The sequence below is a fragment of the Anabrus simplex genome, chromosome 7, assembly GCF_040414725.1.
Source record: "Anabrus simplex isolate iqAnaSimp1 chromosome 7, ASM4041472v1, whole genome shotgun sequence".
Lineage (NCBI taxonomy): Eukaryota > Metazoa > Arthropoda > Insecta > Orthoptera > Tettigoniidae > Anabrus > Anabrus simplex.
In genome coordinates, this window is record NC_090271.1 from 325,298,470 (window position 1) to 325,322,716 (window position 24,247).

Below are 24,247 nucleotides of genomic sequence, written 5' to 3' on the forward strand. Positions count from 1 at the left end.
GCTGGCTCACTGTTCACCCACTGTCGTAACTGCTCTACACAAGTCCTACAAACTTCCTGAGGTGCCCATGGCTTTTCTTGGTCTCCCAGTTTGATTAAGGGTTTATATATTATCCCAGTTTAATGCCAAAGTATGCATAGTAGGCCTTTCTGACAAACTCTGTTACATTGCGCTGCTGTTTTATCAGCACGAAATTTCCACACACATAGCAGAACATATCTGGACCGTTGATGCAGCCACAACGTGACATATTGAGATAAATTTAGTATGAAGATTAACACAGTATGTCAATTACATACAGGATACTATCTATTCTCATTAGCAAGCCAAGAATGACCCACACTGAAGTACAGAAAGCACTGCAACAGAATGATGCTAATTAGTAAAACTGCTGTATTTTACAGTGTTATCAACTCCAAGCTGTGAGTGTGATTATCCAGGGTTGCCAGGCACCAAAAGTTCAGAAAACTTATTCAAGGCAACACTTCTCCTAATAAAGTAATGTATGCATTGATGTATGTGCATAAAAGAAGACATATACATTTTTAAAGGAGTAACATTGGATGTTTCAAGAAAGATGATGCAGGAAAAAAGTGCCGGATTCTGTTTCAGGATGCAAAAGCCATCCTAAAAAGCTGTACAGGATGGCGGCAATGAAACCATAGCAGGGCAGTGTTTTATCAGATATGCAGACGACACAGTGCTTTTAACTGAAAGTATAGATGATGTACAAGAACTACTGAATGAGATACATGCGACTTTTACTAGATATAGTCTAAAAATAAATACTAAAAAGACTGAATTAATACAGAGTAAGTTGGCTATACAGTTAGGGGCGCACAGCTGTGAGCTTGCATTCGGGCAATCGTGGGTTCAAACCCCCCACTGCCAGCCGCCCTGAAGATGGTTTCCTGTGGTTTCCCATTTCCACACCAGGCAAATACTGGGGCGTACCTTAATTAAGGCTACGGCAGCTTCTTTTCCACGCCTAGCCCTTTCCTATCCCATTGTTACCATAAGACCTATGGACATCTGAGGTAGTGCAGAACCATGATTCATCGCTGAACACAATGCGACACCATTCATCAGCAGTCCATGTTTCCTGGTCACGGCATTACTCCAAACACAGCTGTTTGTGTTGTGGTGTCAATGGCGTCCTGCACATGGGACGATAATTCCCTAATCCGGCTGCTGGTAGTCTCTGACGAATGGTGCAGAATAGAATGTTGCAGGGAGTCCATTACGTGTTCTCGGATTGGCAGGTGCAGGTGTGAAGGGGTTACAATGTGCTTGGTGCACAATATGGCGATCGTCCCTTGTGGTGGTCAGACGTGGTGAAAAACTGGAACCTTGAAACTAGTATGCCAGCCCTTCACATTCCCATGCAGTTCAACATCAGGCCACTGTCACATCTGAATGCCCCACAGATCTGGATACTGCACAATTCGACCAGCAACCAAATGAGACCCACAATGAGACCTCTTTTCAAAGTCTGTTAGGTGCTGATAACGGTGTCTCACATGAGTACATGGCATCTCAGTGTCCTTCACAGTTATACTCAATATTGGACGCTGTTCACGTCTCTTATATATCCTACCAGGCCTGGTAACAACACTAATGCACTCTGGTGGCCATTCTACCTGTCACAGAGAATTGCAACTCTGATCATTTACATACCCGCTGATGATGCGTACATGTACAAAGTTGACATTGACTATTTCTTCTGGGTACTTGATTTTTTTTGTCATGCATTGTATTCATACACAGCTAGAACTTATTGATGGAGAACATCGAATGCGTTAAAACCTATAGATACCTTGAATGTCTTGTAAAATCTCATTGGGAGTTCTCACAAGAAGTCCGTGCTAGGGTCAAACAAGCTCGGAACTTATTGTAATGGTACTCTTTGTGTCCTTGTGGCAACTAACGTGGACGAGAACTGGTTTGAAGGACATATAGCATTTGTATATTATTTACATATAGCATGTTGTCCAACCCTTATCCTTTTTCTGTGTAGTGTTGAGTATTAAGTGAGATAAATCTTCGTAGTTACTGGATGCCCTTCCTGATATCAACCTCATCAGAGGAGTTTATCAGATGAAGTAATGAATGACGTAATTTATTATATTTGGAAGAGAGAGGGTGAAATCTGGTGCTGACACAGCCTATTTTTGTTGATCAGCATCAAGACTTAACGTCATTATCCGACGGACGAATTGCCATCAACACATCCTATGCCCTCACTCCATATGAATACCGCAGGGATGTTTGGAATTGAATCCAGGTTTTTGGCATGCGATCTAGTGATTGGAAATTGTATACCACCACCTCACCTACCCTGCCGGCCAACGATCTGGCTGGCCCACAACTGTTGTAACTGCCCCTTGATATCCTGGATACTGGCACTGGGACGAAGTTGGCGTCTATCGCATGTTCTATCAGGGACCTCCCACAAAGTGCTACACAGTTCATGAAGGCTGTTGTTTCATGTCTTTTTAAGATTTGATGTCATTCTTTCTAGATGCCATTCTGTATGAAAGTTTTTTTAAGGACCACAAAAAATATCGTGAGTGTGCAGTGCGCCATAGAAATACATTCTTGTATGTATGTCTACCATCTTGTTGTTGAGATGGAAGTTGGCTGACTGTCTTTTGCTTGGCTTTAGTCTTAAGGTATGGAAACCAGCATGCAAGTACACTCAGGTCTTCAATATTGGGTGGCAATGGCTAAGTCATTCGCATATGCAAATTTATAGCATACTGTTGGAGGAAGGTCATATGTATACATATTGAATAACAGGGAGGTCAAAATGTGCTCTTCTGGTAGACCATTGCTCTCTCTGTGTCCATGACTACACGAAAGTATCTATTTGACAGTGTAGAGTAGATCAATTTAGGTTTAGGCATGGTATAACTTGCGATAGCTTGAATGTTAGTCTTTGTCTTTAAACAATGTTATAAGCTGCTTTGAGATTTACAAATACTGCACAGGTCTTTGTGTGTGTTCAATATACCGTATTTTGCCACGTAATCGTTGCATCCTTTATTTTCAATACAAAAATAGGACTTTGAAATTTCATCGCATAATCGTCGCATGTTCAAATTTTGTTCCTAAAGGTGCTTGAAGGGTAAACGGAACTGCAATATAAATTGCATATGAAAGCGCAGTTTAAATACGTGTATGGCAAAAACCCTGTTTTTGTCATAGTTAAATGTGATAGAAAGGAAGGTCTTAAAGATAGGACTATTAGGCGGTACCATATCACTGATAAAACAGGAAGAGGGAGCTTTTAAAAAGTAACTATTATCGGTGGAAACGTTTGCCATCTACGATGCGGAGACTACTTCAGAGGACCGGGATCCTGCCATGTTGATCAGCTGTGATCACATGATGTCATCAGACAAAGCTGCTGCTCCAGCTGACGAACGTGCGTATAGAATACTTTGTCTTTTAGATTAGCCTTTAATTTCCACCAGTTCTCACCACCTTTTCACTCACTGAAAAATTTTCTTCCCTCAGCTCTGTTTCTGTTCTGTTCAGCGAAGACAATTACGGGTAGCTTGAAGACCGCGGAATAGTTACTGTAATTTATTTTGTATTTATCGTATGGCAAGTATACAAAAGAAAAAGAAAATTTACAATATATACAAGGACAAGAATGTTGGTAGCCTTCACATTTACAAATCTGTGTCCAGTTGCTGTAGCCATTCTAAGAAGGGAGGTGTAACACTGATGACATCTTGGAGTATGTAAATTACTGCCAGTAACTGTTCAGTATTATTGTATTAAAAATAATGATTTCTACAAACACACCAAAAAACAAAATAAAACTTAAATTCTCACACACGTCTAGTACAGTAATCACGTCATTCACACAAAACGACATGCATCTGTACATTCCAGATCGTTTGATACTTCTGCAAGAGTATCTATTAAACACAAAGCAGGAAAAACCTGTATCATACCCCCAGGACAGGGAGAGGCCCACTTTTGGTGAACTACAAGAGTTGCAAGCATGGGTGTACCTACTTGTAAATTTCCCAATACGGTACTGGGAAGTTCGATTATGTATTATAGCAGACCACAAGAATGTGGCCCAATTAGAGTCTCACTGACTTATTTTGTCGCCGTTTGCCTGCGCGTTCTGATACCAGTGTATCCCTGGTTGCAACGCTTTGAAAGCTGTACTAGTTGACAAGTGTGTGCGGTGCCTGTATTTCCCGGTGATGTTGCCGACAACTGATAACTTACAGTCTTTACGTATTTCAAATGAGAACTCATAATATCACTGGTTATTAAATTGTACATTGTCTCACGACCACGTTGTCAAACTACAAATCGTGCTGCTTTTTGTTGACTTATTTCCAGTTCTCGAATCACGTTAACCTGGCGAGGGTCCCATACGCTGGAACCATACTATAATTGTCATGTGTCCTATGTAAACCTGTATTATTAAATTGGTTATCTATTTATTCATACTTTCAGTTTGGACTATTTTAGTTATTTCGATGTATATACGTGAGTATTACGTGCACCTTATGCTTATATCAAATACAATTTAGTCATACATTTTTTTTAGTAATGCAAATATTGGTGTGAAAAATCTTAGCATAGTGGTCGTACCCTACAGTTTTTTCGAAAATTTTGGTATAAAAAGTGCGACGTATATGCGATGAAATACGGTATGTCACGAGGGTCAACACTTGATCATTGCCATTGCAATTTGGCCTGAATCCAGCTTGCTATGTCGGGATGATTTCAGTAATCATTGGTCGGATTCTGTTATCGAAAAGTCTCTCAAGGAGCTTGTGGCACATGCTCAGGGGGGCAATGGGATGATGATAAACTGTAATTATGTAGTTTAAGATTAAATTAATGCCACAGGTTCCTTATTTTACTCAGTTGCTGAGACCTATGTTTTTATTACTATATTGTGTAATATGCTTATGCTTCTTATGCTTGTCATTGTAGTTAACTGAAAATTAATTTGTGTATTTTGTTTATGCAGCAAGTGGAAAGCTGGTTCTGAAGGTGTAACCTGTGTGTTGGTTCTACCAGATGGGAAAACGCTCCTCTCTGCAAGTCGAACTATTTGTTGGTGGAATCTTGAGAACAAGGAAATGATTAAGAAATTTATTGGTCATGCTTCTGATATAGTTTCACTTACATTTGTGTCATCTTCAAGTACAACAGCTGATAATTATGTTGTAAGTGCAGCTCGTGGAGATCGTTATCTTAGTGCATGGTGAGTAATGTTGAGAAGTTTATTTATTGAATTAATTTATTTAAATGTTGAGAAGTTTATTTATTGAATTAATTTATTTATTTAGCATATGGTATACACACTAAAGAGACTCATAGTACAAAATATATACTTTAATAGTTATTTTGAAAAGAAGGCAAAAAGGAATGTACAGTTCTCTGGTATAAGTAATATTTCGTGACAGTGCCATGTCCATGTCACTTAACCGTTTTGAAGCCTCTTTGGACACACTGATGAAGCTAGCAGCTGACACACTGACAACCCTACCGAGCTCGATAGCTGCAGTCGCGTAAGTGCGGCCAGTATCCAGTAATTGGGAGATAGTTGGTTTGAACCCCACTGTCGGCAGCCCTGAAAATGGTTCTCCGTGGTTTCCCATTTTCACACCAGGCAAATGCTGGGGCTGTACCTTAATTAAGGCCACGGCCGCTTCCTTCCCATTCCTAGGCCTTTCCTATCCCATCATCGCCATAAGACCTATCTGTGTCAGTGTGATGTAAATCAAATAGCAAAACTGACAGCCTACTAGGGCTCTCGAATATAATGTGGTGTTCAGTCTGGTTCTCCGTTCCACAGTCACGGCTCAGAGTTGATCTCATATCCTACTGTACTTGTGCAGCATTGACCCACATGACCAGTTTGAATGTGGTTGATACTGGCCTGAGTTCCCTGAGGGAGATCAGAGCACTCAGGTGGATCCTTATTGTTCAGCATCATACCTGCCAACCCTTCCAATTTACCCGGAAACTTTCTGTTTTGTAACTCTTCTTCCGATTTTCCGATTTATTTTTTAATTCTTCCTATTTTTGACCAATATAACCTCCTGTACAGTCATTACTCTTGCCCTAGGATAAGGGATAAATTCTAATGTGCTTGTGTAATTTACCCAACCTCATTTTCAGACATTCTTATGTGATGCTTTATTTCACGAGTGTATCATCCGTTGCCTTCGTGTATGGTGTTTCTTGCTCGCTACAGCAGCATGTGTGCTTTACGGCTGGGGATTCAGGACGGCAATCGTCCTACAAGCAAGAGAGGGTAGCGAGTGCTAGCGACTTAGTTAATCGGGACGAAAGGTTGAGTTTCGTATTGTGTGGTTCGCGCACTATTAACATCGTTTCTTTGCGTATTTAGTTGGAATTGTCCAACATGTCTTTTCTAGCGGTTAAGTCATATGTTAATAATCTATTAGACATACCTATCTGTTTTGTATGTGCTAGTTTCACGTATTTCACTGCATTTTTGTTTATTCTTACTTCATAATTTTAATGAGTTGAATGTATTTCAGGTACTGTAGTTGTGTCGGTGAGAGTTCCTGGTATTTTCTCTTCACGTTATGGCCAAAAACCATAACAAACGTTATCTCCAAGTGTTCGGAGATACCTATAAAATTAAATTTCTTTCATTTTACAGTCTAATAAAGGAAACTATTATGCAAATCACCTCGGGAGATAAATTCTACTTCGAGTTATCGAAATTTCGAGATATAGTGAATACCGTTTTTGTGCATGTATAGCACATAATTGAATCATATGTATCCACGGGCTTATACTGAATACATTATGTTTAACGGTACCGGTACTTAAAAATATACAAAGAGACTCTATTTTACGGCATCACTTTAATTATAACCCTTATTATAGTAACTTTTTAGAAGACAGGATACAATAGTGCAATAAGAAACATAGCTTTGTTAACACCTTTGGAAAAAATCCGTTACTCTCTTCTGTTTGTTGCGGTTAACATTTCCTCCCTTCACGTTGAAACTTTTCGTCAATACCACGCAGCCGAGTTTCGTAAATGGAGCTCGTCATCCACGATTTTGGGGGTTGCTTTCGTACGTGACCGGTAATTGACACCCCAGAAACGGCGAGGATTTGCCGATCACTAGAAGCTTGAGTTTTTCGGTTCCTGTCATATTAGTTTCTAGCTTCACTGGAAGCCTTTCTTTACTTGTTAACTGTTCCTCACAAACCGCAAATGCTGTATTGCACAGTTAATGCTGCACAAAATTCGAGTTACAGAGTATTTTTTGCTTCAAGGGAGGAGATGTTTGCTTCGAGAAATTCGTGTAATCGAATTTCGAGAATAGAGAAATAAATACACGTGAAGAATAGGACAGACGGCCAGAAAATCTAAGTTATTTCGAGATACTGAAAATTCGAGTGATGGAGTTTCGAGATATCAAGGTTCGACTGTATTATTATTAGTAGGCCTATGTATGTGCCATAAATGAGAGTGATTAGGTACATTTTCTTGTAACCATTTTAATGTTTTTTTTTTTTTTTTTTTAAGTTTAAGATTTTAAATTGAATGATCAAATCACATTGTAACTGTAGGTATGCATGCCATTTATCCTGTCCTTTTTCACTCAGACCTTGGTGCAATATATGTGATGAAATCCAAGAATTAAAAAGTGTTCCTATTTTTGATTTTTAGAAGTTGGCAGCTATGAACATTGACTTGCCACTCGTCCATTCCATTATAACTTCTTGAAACAAGTTTGTAGGTAGTTCCTGTTGCAGACGATTGAGGTTTTAGACAGTGAAATCTCACATGCAGCTCATGATGGATTGGGAAAGAAACATCCAGAAAGATTACGGTAAAACCTTGTCAGTGCATTCTTCATTAAAACGTTTTCCCGCTTAGCACGTCGTAAATTCAAAGTCCCGAACATCATCGTATTAAATATTTATAAAAATACCTCACTTGTCACATCATGAATTTTCGCTATTACCGGTTAGTGCGATCACATTTTTCGCAGCCCTGAAAATGTTATTTGTCATCTCTTGTGAAAGTAATGTGATTTCCAACTCGGGTAAATAAGAGCCCTCGCTACAGTTGCTCCTTAACTTTATAGGATAAGTTGCACCTTCTGGCAGTGAGCCGTTAGCCTCAGGAATGTTCAGTTTTGCTTGCTGGTTAGCACCGAGATTACTGAATAACATTGAGCCTGTTTGTGCTTGTATTTCGCATTCCATTCAGAAATTAGAAATTGATTTTGTGTTGAGTGGTGATGTTGATTCCCATAGGGAACCTGAAATATTTGTCCTGAATGAGTAAATTTATAATACCAATATATCATCTGATGGCCATGTGGGCATTAATTTTTGAAAATGAGACAAAGTCTCGCGTAGTGCATTGGCACTGCCAGTGGCTCTAAGTAGCCTATGCAGTGGTCTCTGCGGTATGCACTAGCCACGTGTCTTGGTAGGTGTGTTATTTACCAACTCATGAGCTCAACTTAGCACACTGGGGCGAAACACTGGCAATCAGGAATAAATTAGCTGAAAAATTTATAACGTCCAATAACGGACCAACTATATTGGTATTACAGTGAGGGGGGAGAATATTTGTCTCCTGATAGCCTACATCTGGATTAGGAACATAATCAGGTGTTGACTAGCGTGTTGTGGACGGTGGCACCCGCACGAAACCATTCACGATACACCCTGACACGGTTGATCGTGTGAAGCCGAATTCTCGCACCACTTCTGAAATCGCACTTCCCATCCGTCGGGCACCAACCACCATACCCTGTTCGAACTGTGTCAGCTCGCGACGACGTTCCATGTTACACCTGTCACATACACAGCCACTGCTCACAAGGTCTCCTATACAACTGCCGCTGGCACAGGTGGCTTGTGGTGCGCAGACAACACACCTGCGCATCAGTGCTCCGCTATCCCATGACATTTGCTCAGTCAGTGTACTCCCTTATGCTGTCTTATCATCTGTATGGTACTGCCTAATGGTCCTACCTTCAAGACCATCCTTTCTATCATATTTATTTTTAACTATGACAAAAACAGCTTTATGATAGTTAATACTATCTATTACTTCGGTTTCTCAACAGAGCTCATCTGTTTTACCAGCACCATGTCCAGAATATTCTTCCCTCTAGTTGATTCCATGACTTTCTGAATCAGCTGTCCCTCCCATATTACCGTATTTCCCGGCATGATCGTCGCCACCGCATAATCGTCACATCCTTTATTTTCAGTACAAAAATTGGACTTTAAACATTTAATCACATAATCGTCGCCCGTCCAAATTTTGTTCACCAATCTGGTTAAAAGGTAAATGGAACTGCAATGTACGTTGCACATGAATGCGCAATTTAAATACGTGTATGGTTTATGGGCAATTTGGCAACACAGTCACATTTGCGAGATGTTGCACAACGTATAAATAAATAATACCGGTATATGTACGACGCATGGCTTTTAATTCTTTAACTGCCAATTTCACCTTGTACTACGGAAATTTGAATATGTTATTTGTATTTGAAAGTATTATTTAATGAATCCTAACTCGTATGAATTATAGCTTTTGTTTCACCCTTCATGGACTGTTTCGAAATGGTATTACTGAATATCTACAATTCGAACCTTCACTGCCAAGTTCATCTCGCACCATGAGTTCAGATGTCACGTGCAATTCTAAGAGGCTGTTAAATCCTCACACGCATTTGAACTACACTCGCACCATTGCCATTCAACGAATGATTGAACGCAGTCCTTTTGGGCCGATTGCAAAAACGGTATTTAGACGATGTCTACAGGTAAACAATGCCTAAGTATGGCTGCTAAGTATGGCTGCCGCATTGCAGAGACGTTATTTATCACTTAGATACTGTCTGAAACCGATGTTCAACCGGTCATGTTTAAACACTGCCGAGAGCACTGTTTAACCTCAAACGAGAGGAGTGAAGCACAATCGGAGGTTATGTACCATGAAATATGTAATTTGTATTATCATGTTGAGACGATTCCGGGAAGAAAGGTTAGTCCGACGGCCTCTCTGTGGGTCGCCCGCTGCTAAATCGCAGCAATTCGTTTGACATGCACGGGGAGATAATCATAAAATAAGGTTTCACTTTACGAGAGACTTGTTTCTTGAGACTGACAAAGTGACAGTCCGGTAACTGTCGACTTGAATACAATTCTTGGCAACCGATATATTTTATTATTTACATGGGGTAATTTCCATGGAATTATAGGTCACTTCGACTACAGACATATCAGAATTGTGTGTCCCGATCGTCTGAGGGCTGTCACATACATCAACCGGGAGGGATTCACTTATATTTACGGCCAAGTAAACACACATAGTAGTGAAAAATAAAAAGTAGATTGTATGGGATATATATATATAATCGTATAAGTTTTCGGCAACTATCAGATAGGAAAAGACAAGTGGTGGTGATTATCGTTTAAAGAGGACTGGGGAAGAAAAGCCGTGGCCATAATAACAGCCCTAGTATTTGCCTGGTGTAAAAATAGGGAAACTACGGAAAATAATGTTCACGGCTGCCGATGATGCGTTTCGAACCTACGATCTCCAGAATGCAAGCTACATCTATACGGCCCGTACAACACATTTTCGGTTACACATTACTATTGCTTCATCTTCCCTTCGTTGAAGCTACCGTAATTTATGAGTAGATTACACTCACTGTAACAACGCTATAAGCGATACTCTTATCTGTGGGCAAGTCATGCTCAGCCATATTTGAGTAATGTGTAGGAAGACAAACAGCTGACTGGCGTTCGGCGCGCGCACCGACGAATTTCATTGGTTGCAACAAGCAAAGAGTTACATCAAAGATACTTCTGTCTCCACTTTTAAACCAAAATAGAAAGTTTAAGGGATATCTAGTTAAACATCGACTGAACATTGTTTATGCAATGGAAGATCGTGAATGATTTAGACGTTGATTAGGTAGATGATGTCTAAGGCTTAAAACTAGTCATCGTTTCTGCAGTCGGCCCTTTATGCCAAATCCATCCAGAACCTACTTTTCTGAGTGTGTTACATGTATTTTTTGCATTTATTGAGTCCAAACTCATGTTTGTGCAATTTCTGTCTCACCCTTCACAGCTGTTTTTTTGAATTGACGCTTATTGAATAAGTGATTTCAATCTCTAACTACCAAATTTCATCTCAACCCAAGTATTTTAAAAATGTTATGTGCATTTTTGAGACGATTGTGTTTATTGAAATCTAACCTATGTTTTGTACTACACTCGCGGCAGGCAACATTCAATGGAAGAGTGTCTGAAATAATTTGAATCTCCAATGCCAATCATCTCGTACTTCCGCATGGTTTTGTTACAGTTTATATGTATATATGTTTTTTGTTTATGTGTTTATTTTATCTCATGTTTATACAATTTTGACTCGCCCTTCATGACCATTTTGAAACTGACATTGTACTTCACGTCTTCATATTCTCTCTTTTAATCACACTGATGTAACACCTTGTATAATATAAATGTCTACATTCTATGCCTATTTCCCACATTTTGGCTGAAGATGACGCCAAACAGCGTCGAAACTAGTTCCAAGTATAAATATATGTTGCAAATAAACTATAACATTTACTTGTATTGAAAAGGTGGACCCTTTTAAGTTTCCTATCTTGCATGGCTTACCGGTAGGCTATCGGCAGTTTGACAACGTGGTCGCGATACAGTGCACAATTTATTCACCACCTACATATTATGACTTCTGATTTGAAATACGTAAGGCTGTAAGTTATCGCTTATAGGCAACGTCACCAGGAAATACCGGTACCAACACACACTTGTCTTCTAGTAGACAAGAGGTCTGATAGAATTCTGCGTTATTACAACCACCCGTCCCCCGTCGCAACAGTTGCGAAGAACCTTGGCCTAGCAAGCGACTGCTGCTCAGCCCGAAGGCCTGCAGATTACGAGGTGTTGTGTGGTCAGCACAACGAATCCTCACAGCCGTTATTCTTGGCTCTCTAGACCGGGGCCGTCATCTCACCGTCAGATAGCTCCTCAATTGTAATCACGTAGATTAAGTGGACCTCGAACCAGCCCTCAGATACAGGTAAAATTCCCTGACCCGGCCGTGAATTGAGCCCAGGGCCTCCGTGTAAGAGGCAGGCACGCTAACCCTTCACCATAGGGCCGGCTCCTGCGTTATTGCGTACGAAGTGAAATCCAAGACGATAACGCAGATTTCCACGGACTTATTCAGCTCACGGTCAGCCGAATTATTTACGATGTCTCAGTTGTCATTGCTAGACTCTTATCTTACTACTACGTCATAAGTGTCCGGGCATGGGATGAAAACTTTTACCCAAGCAGTCAAGATAATTATTATCCAATGGTATTAAAGTTTTATTTTATAAACTTGTCAGTAATGCAATATCATCAATAACTGGGAAGAAATATTAACCTAATTACCGTATGTTTAAAAGAAATTGAAAAAATGAATGTTTGTTACTGACGTCTCGGAACGTGGTCAACTACAGTAGATCTACACGCGCTAGCTAGAGCGATGTATGAAGATGTCCGTGCTCCGATTTGCGAGCTGTGCGCAAGCGCACTAGTGTGTCGCAACCAACGAGCTCAACTGATAACAAATTGCTGCATGCTTCCTTGCTGCCTAACAGTATTGGCTGCTCTGGAATGGACATATCACAGATGCATTTACTTGTTTGTAACTGGCGTGATTACTGTAGACATGTGTGCGTGAGATTTTAAGTTTTTAATTTGTGTTTGGGGTGTTTGTAGAAATAATTTGTTTTAATGGTGAACAATTACGGAAAGTCATTAAATATTGCAAAACATTAACGTGTGAAGCATTTATAAGCAATTTTGGGTAAATATAGAAACTATTCTGCGGGCTTCAAGCTAAGCGTAATTGCCTTCGCTGAACAGCACGAGAACAGAGCTGCAGAAAGAAAATTTTCAGTGAGTGAAAAGTTGGTGCGTGACTGGCAGAAATTAAAAAAACAAGCTAAAAAGCACAAACCCTTCTAGATGCGCGTATAGAGGTCCTAAAACAGGGAAGTTTCCTATAATTGATGAAGAAGTGTTTATGTACATCAGTGAAACACGTAGCAATGGCTGCAGTGTATCATATGAAATGTTACAAATTAAGGGACGGGAGGTAGCGCACAAACACAACATAACTCAGTTTAAGGTGAGTTGTGGGTGGATTAAGGGTTTCATGCGACGACACAATCTGCCAGTGCGAATGAGAACATCACTAAGCCAAAAGTTGTCTGCTGATTACACAGACAAGATTGTAAATTTTCACCGATTTGTCATACATATGCGGAAGGAAACTTAGTACTTGCTTTCTCAAATCGGTAATGCCTATCAGACTCCAATCTTTTTTGATATGCCTCACAACAGCACTGTTGCGCTAAAAGGATCACGGAGTGTATTAATAAAAACCAGCGGTAATGAGAGGTTGCGATTACAGCTGGCAGAAGAAAGTTGCCGCCTTACACCATTTTCAAGAGGAAAACGGTGCCTAAGAATATACAGTTTCTCCGTGGAATTCATGTACGAGTGCAACCAAAGGGTTGGATGGACGTAGAACTCATGCTGGACTGGGTTAAAACTGTGTGGGATAGAAGACCCAGTGCACTACTAAAACAACCAGCTCTGCTTGTTTTAGATAGTTTCCGAGGTCACCTCGTGAACGAAGTGAAGCAACTTCTCAGTAAAAATAAGGCACGACAGATAGTCATTCCTGGTGGCCTAATATCTGCTTTGCAGCCACTAGATGTATGTATTAATAAACTCTTTAAAGACCACTTACGTCGATTTTACGAGTGGATGATGAGCGGCGATCAGCAATTGACACCCGCTGGAAATATCAGGCGTCCACCCTTGTACTTGTTATGCTCGTGGATGATGAAGAATTGGGATCTTATACCACCTGAACTAGTCTCAAAGAGCTTCAAAAGGACTGGGATTTCGAATGCACTAGACGGATCCGAAGATGACGCAATGTGGCAGAGAGACGAAGAATCTGATACTGGTATTAACAGCGGCGAGGACGGCGCATCAGATACCGAAACCTGCGATAGCGGCACAGAAGATTGGGAATAAATAGTGTACCGGTAAGTCCGTATTTCACAACAAAGAGATCTTTTTTTGCAAGTGTAATATTTTAACTTTAATACTCAAATTAATGACAATTAACTTAATACGTTCATTTTTATTTTCAGGTTGGAAAACGTTCGCCGAATTGTTGCAAATAATTAGGAATTGTGTTTTAGACCTTTTTAATTATTTTGATGTATAAATGCGTGTATTGCATGCATCTTAAATTTGTATCAAATACAATTTACATACATATATACATTATCATTATAGACTGTTATGCCTTTCAGCGTTCAGTCTGCAAGCCTCTGAGAATTTACTAAACGTCGCCACAATCCTCGATTTGCAACTAGTGTTGTGGCCTCATTTAGTTCTGTAGCTCTTATCTTTAAATCGTTAGAAACCGAGTCTAACCATCGTCGTCTTGGTCTCCCTCTACTTCTCTTACCCTCCATAACAGAGTCCATTATTCTCCTAGGTAACCTATCCTCCTCCATTCGCCTCACATGACCCCACCACCAAAGCCGGTTTATGCGTACAGCTTCATCCATCGAGTTCATTCCTAAATTAGCCTGTATCTCCTCATTCCGAGTTCCCTCCTGCCATTGTTCCCACCTGTTTGTACCAGCAATCATTCTTGCTACTTTCATGTCTGTTACTTCTAACTTATGAATAAGATATCCTGAGTCCACCCAGCTTTCGCTCCCATAAAGCAAAGTTGGTCTGAAAACAGACCGATGTAAAGATAGTTTTGTCTGGGAGCTGACTTCCTTCTTACAGAATACTGCTGATCGCAACTGCGAGCTCACTGCATTAGCTTTACTACACCTTGATTCAATCTCACTTACTATATTACCATCCTGGGAAAACACACAACCTAAATACTTGAAATTATCGACCTGTTCTAGCTTTGTATCACCAATCTGACATTCAGTTCTGTTGGATTTCTTACCTACTGACATCAATTTAGTCTTCGAGAGGCTAATTTTCATACCATACTCATTGCACCTATTTTCAAGTTCCAAGATGTTAGACTGCAGGCTTTCGGCACAGTCTGCCATTAAGACCAAGTCGTCAGCAGAGGCCAAACTGCTTACTACATTTCCACCTAACTGAATCCCTCCCTGCCATTTTATACCTTTCAGCAGATGATCCATGTAGACTACGAACAGCAAAGGTGAAAGATTACAGCCTTGTCTAACTCCTGTAAGTACCCTGAACCAAGAACTCATTCTACCATCAATTCTCACTGAAGCCCAATTGTCAACATAAATGCCTTTGATTGATTTTAATAATCTACCTTTAATTCCATAGTCCCCCAGTATGGCGAACATCTTTTCCCTCGGTACCCTGTCATATGCTTTCTCTAGATCTATGAAACCTAAACGCAACTGCCTATTCCTCTCGTAGCATTTTTCAATTACCTGGCGCATACTGAAAATCTGATCCTGACAGCCTCTCTGTGGTCTGAAACCATACTGGTTTTCATCCAACTTCCTCTCAACGACTGATCGCACCCTCCCTTCCAGGATGCCAGTGAATACTTTGCCTGGTATACTAATCAATGAGATACCTCGATAGTTGTTGCAATGCTTCCTGTTCCCCTGCTTATAGATAGGTGCAATTACTGCTTTTGTCCAATCTGAAGGTACCTTAACCAACACTCCATGCTAATTTTACTACTCTATGAAGCCATTTCATCCCTGCCTTCCCACTGTACTTCACCATTTCAGGTCTAATTCCATCTATTCCTGCTGCCTTATGACAATGGAGTTTATTTACTATCCTTTCCACTTCCTCAAGCATAATTTCACCAACATCCTTTTCCTCCTCCCCATGAGCTTGGCTGTTTGCAACACCACCATGATGATTTCCTTTTACATTGAGAAGATGTTCAAAATATTTCCTCCACCTCTCCAGTGATTCCCTGGGATCTATTATGAGTTCACCTGAATTACTCAAAACACTGTTCATTTCTTTTTTCCCTCCCTTCCTAAGATTCTTTATTACTGTCCAGAAAGGTTTCCCTGCTGCTTGACGTAGCCTTTCCAGGTTATTACCAAAATCTTCCCATGACTTCTTTTTGGATTCAACAACTATTTGTTTCGCTCTGTTTGTTTCATCTATGTACCAATCCCTGTCTGCCTTGGCCCTTGTTTGGAGCCATTTCTGATAAGCCTTCTTTTTACGTTTACAGGCTGCTCTCACTTCATCATTCCACCAAGATGTTCGCCTTTTCCCATCTTTACACACAGTTGTTCCTAGGCATTCCCTTGCTGTTTCTATTACAGCATCCCTGTATGCCACCCATTCACTTTCTGTATCCTGAACCTGCTTACTGTCTACTGTTTGAAACTTCTCACTAATCATATCCATGTACTTCTGTCTAATTTCCTCGTCCTGGAGACTTTCTACCCTTATTCGTTTGCAGACAAATTTCACTTTCTCTACCCTAGGCCTAGAGATACTTAGTTCACTACAGATCAGATAGTGGTCTGTATCATTGAAAAATCCTCGAAAAACTCATACATTCCTAACAGATTTCCTGAATTCAAAGTCTGTTAAAATATAGTCTATTATGGATCTTGTACCCCTAGCCTCCTATGTTTAGCAGTGAATAGCCTTATGCTTGAAGAATGTATTTGTAACAGCTAAACCCATACTAGCACAGAAGTCCAGCAAACGCTTCCCATTCCCATTAGCTTCCATATCTTCCCCACATTTACCAATCACCCTTTCGTATGCTTCAGTTCTATTCCCAACTCTCGCATTGAAATCGCCCATTAGCACTATTCTATCCTTGCTGTTTACCCTGACCACGATGTCACTCAATGCTTCATAAAACTTGTCAACTTCATCCTCATCTGCACCCTCACATGGTTAATACACGGACACAATTCTTGTCCTAATTCCTCCCACTGACAAATCTACCCCCATCATTCGCTCATTTACGTGCCTAACAGAAACTATGTTGCGTGCAATGGTATTCCTGATAAAGAGCCCTACCCCAGACTCTGCCCTTCCCTTTCTCAACACCCGTCAAGTACACTTTATTATCTCCTATCTCTTCCTCCTTATCTCCCCTTACCCGAATATCACTTACTCCTAGCACATCCAGATGCATCCTCTTTGCTGACTCAGCCAGTTCTACCTTCTTTCTTCCATAAGCCCCATTAATATTGTAAGCTCCCCATCGAATTCCATTTCGTTCGCCAAGTTGTTTCCAAGGAGTCCCTCGCCTGTCAAATGGGAGTGGGACTCCATTACTCCCATAGGTCCGAGGATTGCTTAAAGTGTTCTGAGCTCGGTAAATTCATGAAGCAGGATGCTGCCCTACTTGCACATAGTCCAAGTGAGGATCTCTCCTCTAACGGGTTATGGACCACCGGTGAATTGTATAGTCCTAGCCGCCTGAGCACAAGGAGGGCCACGACTCAGAATATGTCTGAGATGTCCACTCCCATTCCATAGCAACTGGTATCCCGACTCTCAGGACCACTTACTAGGCCACTCAGCCGTTGCCCATGGTTCACAAACTAGGACGTGACTACAGTAACCCACAAACATGAATTTAGTTATAAATAATTTTTTTGAGTAATACAAATACTGGTATTAAAAATTCTTCATACAATGGTCGCACTCTACTATTTTTTCGAAAATTTTGGTATAAAAAGTGCGACGATTATGCCGGGAAATACGGTAACTTATTTGCCATTTGTTGGTCATACTTCCTGTCGTTCGCATTCCTTTCCGATTGACATTTGGTAAATTGAAATTAGCTGCTACAGTCACATTCCTTTCCATATCGTTTCCCACATAGCTGATAATCTTACCAAATAATTCTGAATCGGCATCAGTGCTACCTTTTCCCAGTTTGTACACTCCAAAGACATCAAGTTACCTATTATCTTTAGAGATGAGTCTTACATCTAGAATTTCATGTTTGTAATCTTTAACTTTTTTTTTTTTTGTAGTTTACAAATTCTTTTTTTCACCAGAATGAATACACCCCCACCCCCACCCCCCTCCTGCCATTCCTATCCTATCTCTACGGTCCACACTCCGGTTCTGTGAGTGTATTTCTGCATCCCTTATATCATTTCTCAGCCATGATTCAACTCCTTTTCAATTTCATTCTGAAAAGGTAGACACCTAGTACACATACTCAAGCATATAACACATAACTTTGCGAGTAAATACACTCATGTTCATAAAAACCAGAACACCTTGAAAGACTAAAGATAGGAAGTTGATATTCACAGGACTTGTGCATTATTATTGTTACAAATAAAACTCCATATGTTTCATTACACTAATGTATTTCAGGATGGCCTAATAAATGCACACATATTCAAACACAAACAATTCTAACCAGTTATGAATGGCCACACTAATTACCACTCTGTTTACAAATCTGTCTTCTGTACACACACCCGGGAGTCCTAGTCTACAGTCGCTGTGCGTAGACAGCTGGATTTGGTCAAGGTGAATAAAACAATAAATCTATGTTTTTTCTAAATCTAGAGTATACAGATTCTAATGCAATAACTGCAGCTCTTCGTACATTGGACAGACAGGACGTAACTTTAATATCAGATACTCTGAACACATCGGCGCCATAAAATACAACAGATTCTCTGCAATAGGACAACACATACAAGACTAATAATAATTTCACCAGTATTGATAAAGACATAAAAATACAGTTATTAACAAAGGCCCCTTTCTAAACACTAATGAAAATTGTTTTATTCGCCTTTACAAATACTTCAATCCCAATTTCAATTTAAATGACATTTCTGACAAACGTAATATTTTATTCGACTTCCTTATCCGCTTTTTCAAAAATGCTAAATTTACACTAAATTTACAAATCCAAATTCAATATTCCAGGCCTTATACAGTTCCTATCGACATTTTCCACTTCCTATAACCCATCCACCTGATCCACCTTAAACTACTACACCTCCTCATTTATTTCCCAATTTTTCCTTTATAATAATTGTTATTTTTATACTTCAACTTTTTCTTTCCTGTTTTACCTTCCTATGGTTCATGGTGTGGGTTACTGTAGTCATGTCCTAGTTCGTGAACCATGGGCAACAGCTGAGTGGCCTAGTAAGTGGTCCTGATACCAGGATACCAGTTGCTATGGAATGGGAGTGGGCATCTTGGACATATTCTGAGTCATGGCCCTCCTTGTGTTCAGGCGGCTAGGACTATACAATCCACTGGTGGTCCATAACCTGTTAGAGGAGAGATCCGCACTTGGACTATGTGCAAGTAGGGTAGCATCCTGCTTCATGAATTTACCGAGCTCAGAACATTCTAAGCAAGCCTCGGACCTGTGTGAGAAACGGAGTCCCGCTCCCATTTGACAGGCGAGGGACTCCTTGGAAACAACTAGGCGAACTAAATGGAATTCGATGGGGAGCTATCAATATTAATGGGGTTATGAAAGAAAGAAGGTAGAACTGACTGAGTCAGTAAAGAGGATGCATCTGGATGTGCTAGGAGTAAGTGATATTCGGGTAAGGGGAGATAACAAGGAAGAGATAGGAGATTATAAAGTGTACTTGACGGGTGTTAGAAAGGGAAAGACAGAGTATGAGGTAGGGCTGTTTATCAGGAATACCATTGTACGCAACATCATTTCTGTTAGGCACGTCAATGAGCGTATGATGTGGGTAGATTGTTCAGTTGGAGGAATTAGGACGAGAATTGTCTCAGTGTATTCACCTTGTGAGGGTGCAGATGAGGATGAAGTTGATAAGTTTGATGAAGTATTGACATCGTGGTCAGGGTCAACAGCAAGGATAGAATAGTGCTAATGGGAGATTTCAATGCGAGAGTTGGAAATACTGTGAAACTCGGTTAAGAAGTTTCCGCATAAGAAGTGTGATATTCTTGGTCCCTTGATCGGTTGCATTAAGATATATGTATATTTATCCCGCTTAAAGTGTTCTGTTGTAAATATATTTCCCGGTTAAACAGTTCAAATTTTAGAGCCCCATGAGATAGAGAATGTCCGCTCAAAGCGGCTCATGGTTAGAACCCTCCAGTCCCCGTGCAAGTTGAACCCTGTGTTAGACCGTTTGCGCCTGTCATGGAGCCTGTTTGGGCTTGCCAAGGCCGTATGACGTCACGCTATGACAACACGAACACCAGATGCTCACTCTCACCTTGTGGAATCGAATCGAACCCTTCAGTCGTAATTTCCACTTCACCGTTTACATCAAGCAGAATAGAAACGAATGGGATTCTATGCGGGAAACACAGAGCACGCAATGGATGGTTTGATAAAACATAAAAGCAGTAAGTTGCATGCCGCGACATGGTGAGGTCATTAATCGAGGTGGCATCAACATTAATTAAAAACCGAGAAATGTATTTGTCCACAAAGCAGCAGCTTCTTATGCATTACCGTACTGTTTGTTAGGAATACATGAACGACAGCCGTAGGGAATGCCACTTACAAAATTGTTCACGGTAAATACTGTTCATTCCAAGCCATATCAATTATCGTACTGACATACCGTACTGTATATGGACTCCAACATGATAATATAATTCTGAAATAAGGTCAACATTAATTGCGAAATAAGGTACCGTATAGGAGTAATCTACCACAAAATTGAATATTCTAACCTGTTTGATTTTTCATTCCCTGGCTTATTTCCTTCCAGACATTCTCTCTTACGTTGTTGTTGCAATAATGCTTATGGGTCTTGTCATAGAGCAAATTATGTTTTGGAACTAAACTGATAAGATTTTCCATGTCCATTATTAGTTAGGTGAATAAACTATTACGAAACAAAGAAACATCCTGGCTCTATGCAGGAAACAGCCGACTTGCCAGCTGATACATATTATGCCGTCAAACAGCGGGCCGAAAGATCCCGATCGTCTACGAAGTTGAACGAATGTTGATAACCAGCTGGGTGTTGGTGAGAGGGGGCCTGATACACGCACTCAGAGGCATTGCGATTCCACGTGTTGGCATAAAATTCAAAGTTATTTTTATTTTTACCTTTATACGAGCTAAACATTGTATTATCATGTCACTCGTTATTATTACATCGCACTGTTAGAACGTAGCACAAGGAGGAGGAGGAGACATGAAATAAAATGCTAGCGGGGAAAGAAACTGTTTACGTTTAGATGTGCTACGCCTTTATCACTCGCACGTAATACCCCAATACTTTCCCATGCACTCATTTCTGCAACTTCGAACCTGCTTTTCTTTTCTTCATTATCTTTAGCATGAGGATTATAGCAGGAAAATAAACTCAACATCAGCTTGTCCATGCGGTACTTGTGAAACAGCCAGGAACTATGCCCGTGACCGTGAAAAGTAGTAGGAATGCAGGGGCGATATACACCTATGAATAGGTTCTAAGAATCTCTAAGAATAAGTTGCCAGTGTCCCGTCTGCTGCCGTTAACTTGAAGCAGATGTCGGGGGGTGTGAAAAACTGAGGCGGTTTATGGAAGGTTCAGTCAGTGTGCCTCAGAACACATGGAAGGCAATGTGGGAAATGGAGAGGTTTATAGTTTTTTTTTTAAGTTGCTTTACGTCACACCGACACAGATAGGTCTTACGGTGACGATGGGACAGGAAAGGGCTAGGAATGGGAAGGAAGCGGCCATGGCCTTAATTAAGGTACAGCCCCAGCATTTGCCTTGTGTGGAAATGGGAAACCACGGAAAAGCATCTTCTGGGCTGCCGACAGTGGGGTTCGAACCCACTATCTCCCGAATACTGAATACTGGCCACATTTAAGCAACAGCAGCTATCCAGCTCGGTGGTTTATAGTTCAAGAGAGCAGTAAAAACCTAAAAACAGTCAACCCTGGACAATTTCTTTTCCAGTAGGAGCCTAGACTTTTGTGTTTCGAAATGCATTTAATGTCTAATGCAGTATGGAATTTACATAATGTACGGTCACCATCTACCGTGTTAATGTTCTTAGCATTTCTTTTATCTCTTGTGCAAGGTTTTATATAATATGTTCCCTTCTCTTATCAAGAATTTTTATAATTCAGTATGTTCAATTACAGTATTTTACTTTATCTCTAAAAATACATATCATGATAATTTAATACTGTATTTATATTGTGGCTTTCTTTTAGCAGCTCTTATATATCAGCCTATTTCGGTATTGTTCACAAACAAGGAAATCCGTTGGCTGTGCGTTTCACATGTGTGTCAAAGTACAGAATAACTTTTCGGGTATTACCCCTTTTAAGATTTTTCTTTGTGGTCCCTTGAAAAACTTCTTAACAGAGTTTCACTGTGGAACTCAATGATACGAAAGGGTGATTGGTAAATGTGGGGAAGATATGGAAGCTAATGGGTATGGGAAGCGTTATATGTATGCTGGACTTCTGTGCTATTATGGATTTAGCAATTACGAATACATTCTTCAAGCATAAGTCTATTTCACCACTACACAGGGGAGGCTAGGGGTACCAGATCCATAATAGACTCTATCTTAACCGACTTCAAATTCAGGATATCTGTTAGGAATGTACAAGTTTTCCGGGGATTTTTTGATGATATAGACCACTATCTGATTTGTAGTGAACTAAGTATCCCTAAGCCTAGGGTAGAGAAAGTGAAATCTGCAAACAAATAACGGTAGAAAATCTCCAGGACGAGGAAATTAGACAGAAGTACATGGATATGATTAATGAGAAGTTTCGAACAGTAGGCAGTAAGCAGGTTCAGGATATAGAAAGAGAATGGGTGGCATACAGGGATGCTGTAGTAGAAACAGCAAGGGAATGCCTAGGAACAACTGTGTGTAAAGATGGGAAAAGGCAAACATCTTGGTGGAATGATGAAGTGAGAGCAGCTTGTAAACGTAAGAAGAAGGCTTATCAGAAATGGCTCCAAACAAGGGCCAAGGCAGACAGGGATTTGTACATAGGTGAAAAACAAAGGGAAACAAATAGTTGTTTAATCCAAAAAGAAGTTGTGGGAAGATTTTGGTCATAACCTGGAAAGGCTAGGTCAAGCAGCAGGGAAACCTTTCTGGACAGTAATAAAGAATCTTAGGAAGGGAGGGAAGAGGGAAATGAACAGTGTTTTGAGTAATTCAGGTGAACTCACAATAGATACCAGGGAATCACTGGAGAGGTGGTTGAAATATTTTGAACATCTCCTCAACGTAAAAGGAAATCTTCCTTGTGGTGTTGCGAACAGCCAAGCTCAAGGGAAGGAGGAAAATTATGTTGGCGAAATTACGCTCGAGGAAGTGGAAAGGATAGTAAATAAACTCCATTGTCATAAGGCAGCAGGAATAGATGAAATTAGACCTGAAATGGTGAAGTACAGTGGGAAGGCAGGGATGAAATGGCTTCATAGAGTAGTAAGATTAGCATGGAGTGTTAGTACGGTACCTTCAGAGTGGACAAAAGCAATAATTGCACCTATCTATAAGCAAGGGAACAGGAAGGATTGCAACAGCTATCGAAGTATCTCATTGATTAGTATACCAGGCAAAGTATTCACTGGCATCTTGGAAGGGAGGGTGCGATCAATCATTGAGAGGAAGTTGGATGAAAACCAGTATGGTTTCAGACCGCAGAGAGGCTGTCAGGATCAGATTTTCAGTATGCGCCAGGTAATTGAAAAATGCTACGAGAGGAATAGGCAGTTGTGTTAATGTTTCGTAGATCTAGAGAAAGCATATGACAGGGTACCGAGGGAAAAGATGTTCGCCATACTAGGGGACTATGGAATTAGGGGTAGATTATTAAAATCAATCAAAGGCTTTTATGTTGACAATTGGGCTTCAGTGAGAATTGATTGTAGAATGAGTTCTTCTTTCAGAGTACTTACAGGGTTAGATAAGACTGAAATCCTTCATCTTTGCTGTTCGTAGTTTACATGGATCATATGCTGAAAGGTATAAAATGGCAGGGAGGGATTCAGTTGGGTGGAAATGTAGTAAGCAGTCTGACCTATGCTGATGACTTGGTCTTAATGGCAGATTGAGCCGAAAGCCTGCAGTCTACAGTAATATCTTGGAACTTGAAAATAGGTGCAATGAGTATGGTATGAAAATTAGCCTTTTGAAGACTAAATTGATGTCAGTAGGTAAG

General features: G+C 40.4%; 1 protein-coding gene across 1 annotated transcript in view; it reads left to right on the forward strand.

Moving 5' to 3' along the window:
• The window catches only part of LOC136877619 (WD repeat-containing protein 43), a 161,308-nt gene that overhangs the window by 23,224 nt on the left and 113,837 nt on the right, over positions 1 to 24,247 (forward strand). Inside the window, exon 3 of the mRNA XM_067151797.2 lies at positions 5,009 to 5,245. Coding sequence (XP_067007898.2) covers positions 5,009 to 5,245 — 237 coding nt within the window. The remainder of the gene's footprint in view (positions 1 to 5,008; positions 5,246 to 24,247) is intronic.